The following is a 10,583-nucleotide window of genomic DNA, read 5'->3' as shown; positions in this document are numbered from 1 at the left end:
AGGAATAAACTTCTTTGCTCAAGAAATACATGACATTATAACATTAATTTCAACATTTTTTCATACTCTGGATGAAAACTCCACTAACATAAAAACCATGTCTTCTTCTTTAGCTTGGTAATACAACTAGAGTAAGCAATCCTAACTATCAATGGTGAATTACCCTATATATTGATGCTCTTCAGTTTTTCTTACTCAGAATGTTATTGTTCTTTTTTCCCCTTGTGAACTCAATGTTTTCTTTAAAATCAAGGTTAAATTCCTTTTCACTCATAAGAATCTTCATTAGATAACCTTAGTTCAAAATGGATCTTAATTTTTGTAGACAGCACCTTTGTTGATAGCATGCCATGTAACATTTGATTATATAATATTGTTATATTTTTGCTTTCTACCAAGTATGTGTAATTTCACTTCTGATTGAATTGTAAGCACATCAAGAAGCTTCCGGGTTTTCTATGTCCACTGCCTTCTGAATTAATTTATCAGTAAGTGCTTGAGTCAGCTTGAGGTAGTGGGAAAAACATGGGCTTTGGTATCAGACGTTATTGAATGCTGTATGGGCTAATGACCAGTTGAGTAATCTCGGTTAAGTTACTTGTCCCTTTGAACACAGATTTGCATATCTAAAAATAAGAAGGGTTTAATTCCTGAAATCCACCCCAACTAGCAGCAATGGAGTACATTAAGGCTTGACAGGGTTGTACGATTTACTCCAAATGTATATATAAAAAATAAGACTTATATTTCTTGGGATTCCAAATCCCAGCATATTTCTGTATAACACAAAAGTTGAATTAGACAGACAAACTTAAGCCCAAGCAAATGGAAACATGAATATTCTTTTCTATGTTAACTGTCTGGTTTTATGGCTGTAAACATGAAGGAGTGCAGTACCAGGAAGTATGTAGAGTTGGTGTTTCATTGTTATACTTGGTAAACAAGGGTAATAATTAGGCTAATATCCCAAACGTTAGCTTAAATAGTATAGCAGAAAATCCTATTATGGGTCTTAAAGTCCAGTAATTATGCTTATATTAGAAATTATTTTTAATGAAATTTGTAAGTAGGAGGCCACCGAGTTAAGAAAAAGACACATGAAATAGAAAACATATTTCAAAACTACATATATGAGATTTATTTCACATTTTCTACCTACTCAGTCATGTGACCTGTTGCTACATTTGTGAACTTTCTGAAACCAAGTGACACATATCCACAAAAGATCAGTTACAATATAGACATCACTAAAGTCTATATTTAAAAGTCCAATGAAAATGACACACAGTTGGCTTACAGAAATAAAAAAAGTACAATATATTTGAAATAGTAGGTTTTTGGTTTTCAGTTTATGCCTACCTCATGGTGTTAGCTGTGGAAATGTTATCAACTATATTGATATCAGATACTATGACCCATGACATTTAGTATTTTTAACAATAAGAAACACACTTAAATCTATTTCAAAAAGTATGACATGTTAAATTCTTAGGAAAATATCAACTTTACAAAGTATCAAACACCCAGAAGAGTAAACGCATGAATTTCTCAGTCTAGGTTAGAAAAAAAATGTTTTAAGATTTTTATTAAAAAAATTTAAACAAAATTTGTTTAGCATATCTACAAACTTATACCATCATATAAAAGTAAATTTGTTTATTCGGTATGAAACAGAAAAATGGAACCAGGGTGGCCTGCAGAGATACAGAGGCTGTGAGAGGAGGTTGGCTTAGTCAAATGACTCTGTCCACACTGACACGGCACTTACCCATCACCCATACCTCCTTCCACCACACGAAGAACCATTTCTGTACTTATAATATAGTTTCTAAAAATAGAACATTGATGCTATAAAAATAAATGTATTAAAAAAGAACACCACGGGTTTAAACAGGAACACAGAATTTGGGGTTTTAAGGCTCTTCCTTGGGGAGGAGCTTCCACTTCACCGAGGAATCAAAATCCTCCTCAAAATCACCCAGCTCCTGCTCCTTGGAGAGCTCCAGGAAAACCTGAAAGGGAGGGAAGAAATAAAGAGAGGAGAATAATGCCATACTGTCTTTGCAGCTTCAAGTGAATACATTATACACATATACCATGGATGATATAGAATCACTAAGAGTGACCCACCTGCTCCAGGGTAGACTGTGAGAGGCTGTACTCCTCTAGGTCAAAGCTCTGTTTAACTGCATAGGGATGAACATGTATTAGTTCATATATTTCATATCTAGAGGTCTCATACACCAGCCTATAGTACAAAGGATATATATTTTTTAAATCTTCAATAAATAGGTTAAGGTAATATTCATTCATGTCTTAAGTACATCATTCAGTTAAGAAAGAATACACCAATGCATTTATTTGGGTTTGGGAAAAAAAGTGCTTGGACTATGCTTGTATGTGGTGCAGTTTTTGTGAACTGTATTTAGAGGAGAAAATGGTACTGAGTAAGCTTTCTTTCTTGCCTATGAGCCAGTGGGTTTTGCACATTCAACACAGAAAGAGGTGGAAGCCAGGCACATTTTGAAAAGGCTTGCATCAGAAGGTTATAGAGAAGGATTTGTGAGCTGTTTTAGAGAGCAGGTATCTTCACGGACCTCTGTCCAAAAACCATTGCAGCTTCCCCTGATTGGGTTAGAAACTGTTCTTATTGACCAAAATGGACTGGGAGAGGCAGTTAGGGCTCTAACAGGAGCTCGGCAGATTGGAAATATGCCACCAGAAGTTTCAGGTCAGTACTGGGCTTGTTGCCAACCTGGAGAGTGCTGTAAATGGCCACATGGCCCAGAAAGTTGGATTGCTCAGATCCATCAGAGCATGAAAAGAAGATGTATTACTGTGACCACAGATGCTCTCAAGGAGAGAATCAGACAATTTCTGATGCTCTAGGAAGTTAGACAATTCCTCTAGAACTAGAAGACCTGAATCTCTTCCTTAGGGCAGGGGATAAGCAAGCAAAGATATATCACTGAGCAGTGACAATGAAAATAGCATAACAAAGGGGTTCTGACTAGCACAGTTCAGAGTAGCAGAGTTAATGAGCTAAAATTGCAAGGAAAACATGAGCCTGTGATGACAGATGCAGGGCAGTTAGTTTTAAAATGTGACAGATGCGAGGAGATTGTTTCAACGACCAGACAGGAGTCAGTCTCTTAATATACAGCCTAAGACAGTAAAATAATATGCTGGTCCATGAAAATTTAATTTTACATATATATGCATAGACGTTTCAAAGAAAAATTTTCTTAAATGCATATGTAAATGAGTTTTGACTTAGGTTGTACCAATATATGTGAAAAATACATGACAAAACCCCACAAAGCAAGTGAAAACAATCACTCTCATTATCTCCTGGCACAGACACAGAGAATCCCTCTAGCTCCTTGATTTTGGTCTTACTAAAATTCAATTTGAGACTGTAACTTTAAAATTTAGTGCATTTTGTCACATTTCATTTTTGTCATAAAGATGATTATTTTACAATTCGAAATTATCTTCTTTCCAGGGTCTTATTTCAAAGTCATATTTCTTACCCTTCTCTAATTTGAAGAAAGCTTGGGCTAAAGGTCTCACATCTTCCACTGGCAACTTATAAACCATCAGAGAGGAGTACCTGAGAGGAAAGATCAACGGAACAGAATAGAGTGCCATATTGTTTTGATTTGTGTAGCTTTGTATATGGGTTGTTATTTCTATAAATGAGAGTCAGTTTGGTGTAGGAAAAAGGGGTAAGGTGAGTCTATATTAATCAAACGGAACCAGTTCACAAGGAGAACTGGGGGAAGGGAGTGTAATACTCAGACAGTTTAGTGTTGTTGGCCCCTTGGATGGAGGTGAGTAGGGGCTGTCCAGATGATATTTCAAGATTTGCAAAAGTCACCTTCCACCTTATTTTCTAACTGAATACTTGATCTTCAACTTCAGCCTTCAACGAGGAACTTATACTGCATAGTTTCTTAAAGTTCCTCAAATAGGGTGGAAATCTAGATATATTTCCCGCAAGTCAAATATCTATCCTTCTCCTCCATCCTACTCAAATTGCCTACCTAATATAGGATAATGTAATTGAGCCTCTGGTTAGAAGAGCAGGAATTCAACACCAAAAATGTAGGCAACAACAATTTTTAATATTTTGTTTCTCGGATAAATGTTTGTCTTTTCATCATTTGAAAATTAGGAAGATGTACATTTCATTTCATAAGACATCATTACATATGTTTATGGTGCATCATTCTCACCTATTTTGCTTATTCCTTGTGGCTTCATGATGTATTTCTATACAGCCATGAGCTGGACATTGAATTATAGCATTGCTTTTCCATTTATATTACACTGTAGAAATATATTTTCCCATATTGTTATTATTATGACTTATTTCTCCTTGTTATTATTTTTCTCACCTAACTCCTAAATTATCTATCATCTGCTATAAATTCTAGGTGTTAAAAATGATCCTAAGGCTACTCTTTAATTTTTTTCTGTCTATGAAAATAAATACATCGGGATGGTGCTGTTACCAGAATTTACATAAAATTGGAAATGTTAATTGATTTGAAATAAAATAATTAGGTTTACCTCTTGGTTCTGCCACTTGTTAACTCCTTATGTGACCTAACCTGTGTCTCGGTTCATTTCCTCTTAATAAAGATAGTAATCAATTTCAATTACAAAGGTCCCTGTAAAGGTCCCTCACAACCCTTTTTTGAAGTCCACTCACTTTTTGCTGGAATAGTTATGTCTACGCTGAAAAATCTCTGTAAGTTTTGGATAGGATAACACAATACCAGGACAGTCCCTGGCACATAGTGGGACCATGACACTTGCTATATCAGCTCTTACGTCTGCTGTCTCTTCTCTGGTTTACTTCCTGCATAATCCAACAAATAATCCCTTTCTTTTAGGTTTTCCTTTTGAATGACTATGAGTCAACATAACTGACAAGTAACACTGAACATTTGGTACCATTTCCAAAACAACCACCACGTTTACCTTTCCTGCCGAGCAGCCTGGGGGAAAAGCCTCAGGATCTCCGCATGGAGGGGCTCCACTTGTGCCAGGTTCTTCACCTTCATCTCCAGCAGGTAATCTTTGCCAAATTTGCTTTTCAGGTGTTGGATGGAACCGATACATCTGGAGGTAGGAGGAGGATGAGGTCATATGAGAAAGGAGAAAAAAAAACATTCAGTATAATGTTTGAGAACCTTGATTTGCTGCTAGCATTGTCTCAAGGTCCCTATTGTTAGACCTGGGCACAGTCATTTCAGCTGTTTTCAGTGTTCTCTCCCTGCCCACAGACAACATTTTCCAGCAACGCACCTTGGGCTCAAGTGTGGGTCCAGGACAGGCACTCACCTCAACCTCCCGGACACCATGATGGCCACTCGGTCACACACAGCCTCAGCCTCTGCCATGTAGTGGGTAGTCAGGAGGGCGCCCCTTTCCGTGTTTCTAAAGGTGGCCCGGATGGCCTGCCTATAATGTCAAGAGATGATTTGCAATTTAGGAAATCCTCTAATTAATCAGAAAGAGATAGAGAAAAGAATTTTTAACTGGCATGCATGTGAATAATTAGCAAAAAGAGATTAAGCAAAAGAGGGTTCTTGGTAGGGCAGATAGGATGAGGAAGGGCAAGCTAGGTGTGAGAGCTGTTAAACTGGAATCGTGCATTGGAAGAGGGGTGTTTACAGAACACAACATTCATTACAGGGTTGTATTCAAAAAGAAGTGCTAAGCAAGAGAGGCTTGTTTATGAGAAGTCTGTGTGAAGGGGAACAGAATGACATAAAATTTAACAACAGCATCTCACGACCTAGTGAGAAGAAAATAAATGCATAGTAAACGCACACAATGATAATCACCTTTACATCTTAATGAGAACTACTGTTCTCATGCTAAGTACGGAACACTACGTGATTGTGATCCAGAAATGCACCTGAAAGATCAACTGAGCACTTATGAAACTCAAGAGTGAGATCTACGGGCCCTAACAATGGTAATTCTTTCTTCAATAAGAAATGTTTATAAAATATTATCAGGGAAAGATTTTTTTTTCAAAGTATTAGTTTTACAAGTGACATTGATAGTTTTTTTTTCCTCCACAAAAAAGTTTAAAGGACAATTTTTACAGAAGAAAAATGGTTCACAAACTCCATGCAAGTCATCCACGCTGGCCCTGACCGTGGTAATGTTCCTCACCACATTTGCTGCTGCCCCTCGGGGTCCATCCCAGTCGATGGCTCATCCAGAAGTACCACTGATGGGTTCCCCAGGATGCTCAGGACAAAGCACAGCTGCAACGGGAGGAAGAGCCCATCTGGTTCCCATCTATGGCACTTGCAGAGCAACACCAAGCCCTGCCCATACCTTTCGCTTTATTCCCTCTGACAAGGTCTTCACAGGAGACTTCAGCTGGTCCTGCAGCTTGAGCGCATCCACTAACCTGAAGGAAACAGGGGAGTTGTACAGTCTTCTTGACAAGGCAGAAGTAGATAAGAGGATAACCCAAGCAAGGGTAGAGGAGCAGAGCTCAAAAACGCAGTTCTGGAAATACATGTGGTGATGTTAGGGGCAGTATGGGGGAAGGAGGGGTGATATTACTGGCTGACTTGCTCCTCCACAAAAGATAACGTTGCCTTTTGAAGAAATAGGACATGTCATTATATCCAAATAGTTGTTCTATGACAGTCCAAATGTTAGTATTTTCTATACATTTTAACAATGAATAATTACTTTTTAAATTTTAAATTTTATTATTATTATTATTTTTGGGGACAAGGTCTGACTCTATCCCCCAGGCTGGAGTGCAGTGGTGCAATCTTGGCTCACTGCAGCCTCTGCCTCCTGGCTTAAGCCATACTCCCACCTCAGTCTCCCAAGTAGCTGGGACCACAGGTGCACACCACCATGCCCGGCTAATTTTTGTATTTTTTTTTTTAAGAGATGAGGTTTCACCAAGTTGCCTAGGCTGGTCTCAAACTCATGAGCTCAAGCAATCCACCTGCCTTGGTCTCCCAAAGTGCTGGGATTCGAGGCATGAGCCACTGCGCCCAGCCTTTTTAAATGTTCTTATTTAATATGAGAAAGAAACTTAACACTTTGACATCCAGGAAAGGAGTTTCTAGTTGTAAATCTACCCAGCGTGACCTGGGTCAGCATTCAGAGTCTCCCATCCTGAACTTCCTGTGAGGGTCATCACTCCCAACCTTCCCCTCCACCCTCCTTTGGGTATAGAACAGATGTGGCTCCTCGGTGTACCGTGTGATGGCAACCTCGGCATCCCCTTTCCTCAGCCCTTTCACGGCGGCGTACACCTCCAAGTGCTGCCTCACTGTCAGGTTGGGCCATAGTGCGTTCTCCTGAGGGCAGTACCCCAGGAACTCCAGGGCATCCCCTCCACTGCTCCCTTTCAGTAGCACCTGCAGATGAAAGTTCCCTCTCAGAACCTACATTATGCACTACTTCTTTGATTATATCCATGACATCTTTCTCTTCACAAACCTAGAAAAACTAGAGGAACTCTAGGACCTCATTGGATTTAATAATCTGTAATCATTTTGCATTGGAGAAAGGCTGTCAGAGAGCAAATACATGAAAATAAGTGTGTCCACAGCCGACAATCCAATCTCAGCTGAAAAATCCAATATCCCATAAATGTGGTGCCTGTCCATCCTGGCCAACAGTTGATATCAATTTTTTTAAATCACTGTCAAAATGAAACATATTGATTGAGTTACTATTTAACTTCACTCATGGATCAACATCTTTTGAGTACCTCAATGTAACGAGTGCTATGTTGCCTGTAGGTACAGTGGAGGGTGGAATAACTAGTGCCTCTGTTATCAGGAGTTTTCATTATACTGAATGAATCAGGCAATAAACAAGTAGAAAAATCAATACACAGAGTAAAGACAGATCAAAAGTTGTGCTGTTGTGGAAATTCAGGAGGCTGGGGTAGAGAATAACTGGGGAAGTGATAGTAGGTAGGGTAATTAGAAAGAGACTGTCTGCTGAGGGGCCATTTCAACAAAGAGGAGAAGATGCTAGTCATGGAAAAAAGGCAAAAGGCAAGGAATTTGGGGCAGAGCAAAAAGCAAGACCAAAGCCCTGTGCAGGTATGAAGCTTGATGTGGAAGCTTGACGGGGAGGACAAATATGAGGCAGGAGGGACAGGGAAGCCAGCTCCTGCAGCTACCCGCAAGACAAGGAGGGTTGTGTCTTTCCAGCCATAGAGCAGCAATTGGTCACTGAAAGTATTTAATCAGGAGAATGCATGGATTAAGAAAAACTCACACTGGCTGATCCAATTAACCTCATTTTGTGACACTCAAATGGCTGGCTTTCTAGTTCAGATCAGACTTACCTTTTAAAGGATTTCATTCCAATGTATTAATGAGCAGTTATCTCCTTTCCTCCCATGCTTAATGAGGAATAAAATACTGACTTAGAGCCCAGGTGGTGACTGAGTTGGAGGGTGTCCATGATCGAAGTTAAGGGCTAAGTTAGAATTGGCCAAGCCACCAGCAGAGAGGCATCTTCATGAATATCCACTCTCACCGTGGCTACAGAGGGATTGTAAATGTCCGTTTTCTCTTCTTTCTTTAGTGGGATATTTGTCAATAGCATTCCAAGCTGTCTTTTCCTTTCTTGGCTTACTAGCCCCTTTCCCATGGTACAGTTCCACAGCTATCTGCCTTATATTCTGTTCTGTACTTCCTCTGGATATTCTTTGTAAAACAGTTCTTAAGGTTTTCTATTTTCTGCCATAGAATTTGGGAGAAAATGTTTTATCTCTACCACATGACATCTCTCTTAGATAAACCTGAGCTCTTTTTCTGTTTGCCTAGCCACCTTATACAACTAAACTGCAAGTACAATTAAAGTCAATTTCACCTCCTTGTATCTCATTTTTGATATATTTCTTGAAAACACTCACAAGAAACAGTTGCATTTGCACAAAAATGTATGTTCCAATAACTAAGCACTTTGTGAAGGACAACTGTCTAATACAGGTTTTTTTTTTTTTTTTTTTTTTTTTTTGAGACGGAGTCTCGCTCTGTCGCCCAGGCTGGAGTGCAGTGGCCAGATCTCAGCTCACTGCAAGCTCCGCCTCCCGGGTTTACGCCATTCTCCTGCCTCAGCCTCGGGAGTAGCTGGGACTACAGGCGCCCGCCACCTCGCCCGGCTAGTTTTTTGTATTTTTTTTTTTTTTTTAAAGTTTTACTAAAGAGTAAATATTACATACTGGAAAGACAATGCTCACTAAAAGTGCAAATCCATGTGACTGATGGCAGTATAAATAGGATTTTATGAATTCTGGCATTAATTTCATCTCTGATGCTGGACATTCTCTCTTAATGCCTTTAATAATTACCCCTTGAAGGTGGCCGCAGCCTGTCTGCAGCCGCTGCTGTGAAGATGCCATCTGCAGCAAGGGAGATGTCTTAATGCCTTTAATAATTACTCCTTGATGGCAGTGGCAGCCTGTCTGGAGCAGCCACAGCGAACATGCTGGCTGTAGCAGGGGAGGTGTGACTGGGGCTGTGTACTCTGGGGGGCTGGTGGGGGCCAGAAACAGGTGGGAGCCTTGCCCTTTACTGAATTGGGGCATCCTTTACTGAATCTCAGGGGCTGGTGCATGCTCTAATTTTGGAGCAAAGTTGTGGCTGAGCCCAGGTGCTGTTGCAACCCTGCTTGGTATGTACACACCCAGGGTGGCACCAATATGCCAGCCTCCTGCTGCCTCAGCCCCCTCTGGACTTTAGGCCCTGACAAGTGTGAGACGGAGGCCAGGGGGGTGCTGAGGGCAGCTTGGCACAGACCTGCAGGTGCCCCTCAGCACAAACAGCCTGGGTGCTATAGATGGCATGTTGATGGCAGGAGGCACACAGGCTCCTGGGTAGAAAGGGGGTGGTTCTCTGGTGAAACCCCACCTTCAAGACAAGGAAGGCCTGAAGTCTGGGGGCCAGGTTGCCAGTTCTAGGTGGAGTCTGTGGCCCAGAGTGAGAACTTGTGGTGCTTTTTCCAGGCCTGCCCAAGGCTACTCATGGACCAGTTGGCACATACTTCCTCATTTCTGAGCCCATAAAAATCCTGGACTCAGCCAGATTCACACAGACATCAAGACTACCAGCTGCAGAAAGGTGCTACCCACTTTGGGTCTCCTCTCTAGTAAGAGCTGGACACTCATCAAGACGACCTACCTGCAGATAGGAGACCCACTTTGGGTCTCCTGAGAGCTATTCTGTCACTCAGTGAAGCTCCTCACCTCCAGTTGTCCACATACTTCATTCTTCCTGGACATGGGACAAGAACTCAGGACCTGCCAAATGGTGGGACTGAAAGAGCTGTAACACAAACAGGGCTGAAACACGCCCCCTGCTTGCCATGTTGTGGGCAATGAGGAGAGAAGAGCTGCAGCCCTTCAGGGATCCCAGGCTTAGGGGCTCCCTGAGCCAGGGCTGTGACACCCTCTTTAGGACTCTGTGGTTCCTGGCACTTCCAAACTTCTGTGTGCCACCACATTTTTCGGTGCCTGCAGTGGAAGCTGCTTGCAGTATGCCTGGTCCAGCCACAGCCTTACATGG

The 10,583-nt window shown here is 41.0% G+C and overlaps 1 protein-coding gene across 2 annotated transcripts in view; it reads right to left on the bottom strand.

Moving 5' to 3' along the window:
* Positions 1–1,114: 1,114 nt before the first annotated feature.
* Positions 1,115–10,583, bottom strand: part of ABCA8 (ATP binding cassette subfamily A member 8) — a 79,219-nt gene continuing 69,750 nt past the window's right edge. For both annotated transcript variants that reach the window (XM_008011982.3, XM_008011983.3), the window contains 8 exons: positions 7,255–7,415; positions 6,364–6,439; positions 6,196–6,290; positions 5,353–5,472; positions 4,990–5,130; positions 3,534–3,613; positions 2,131–2,186; positions 1,115–2,012 (listed from right to left, as the gene is read on the bottom strand). In XM_008011982.3, the coding sequence (XP_008010173.2) occupies positions 1,914–2,012; positions 2,131–2,186; positions 3,534–3,613; positions 4,990–5,130; positions 5,353–5,472; positions 6,196–6,290; positions 6,364–6,439; positions 7,255–7,415 (828 nt within the window). In that variant the 3' untranslated portion in view covers positions 1,115–1,913. The remainder of the gene's footprint in view (positions 2,013–2,130; positions 2,187–3,533; positions 3,614–4,989; positions 5,131–5,352; positions 5,473–6,195; positions 6,291–6,363; positions 6,440–7,254; positions 7,416–10,583) is intronic.

This window comes from Chlorocebus sabaeus, chromosome 16 (genome assembly GCF_047675955.1).
Source record: "Chlorocebus sabaeus isolate Y175 chromosome 16, mChlSab1.0.hap1, whole genome shotgun sequence".
In the NCBI taxonomy this organism is placed as follows: Eukaryota; Metazoa; Chordata; class Mammalia; order Primates; family Cercopithecidae; genus Chlorocebus; species Chlorocebus sabaeus.
This window is presented reverse-complemented; position numbering and strand designations above follow the sequence as displayed.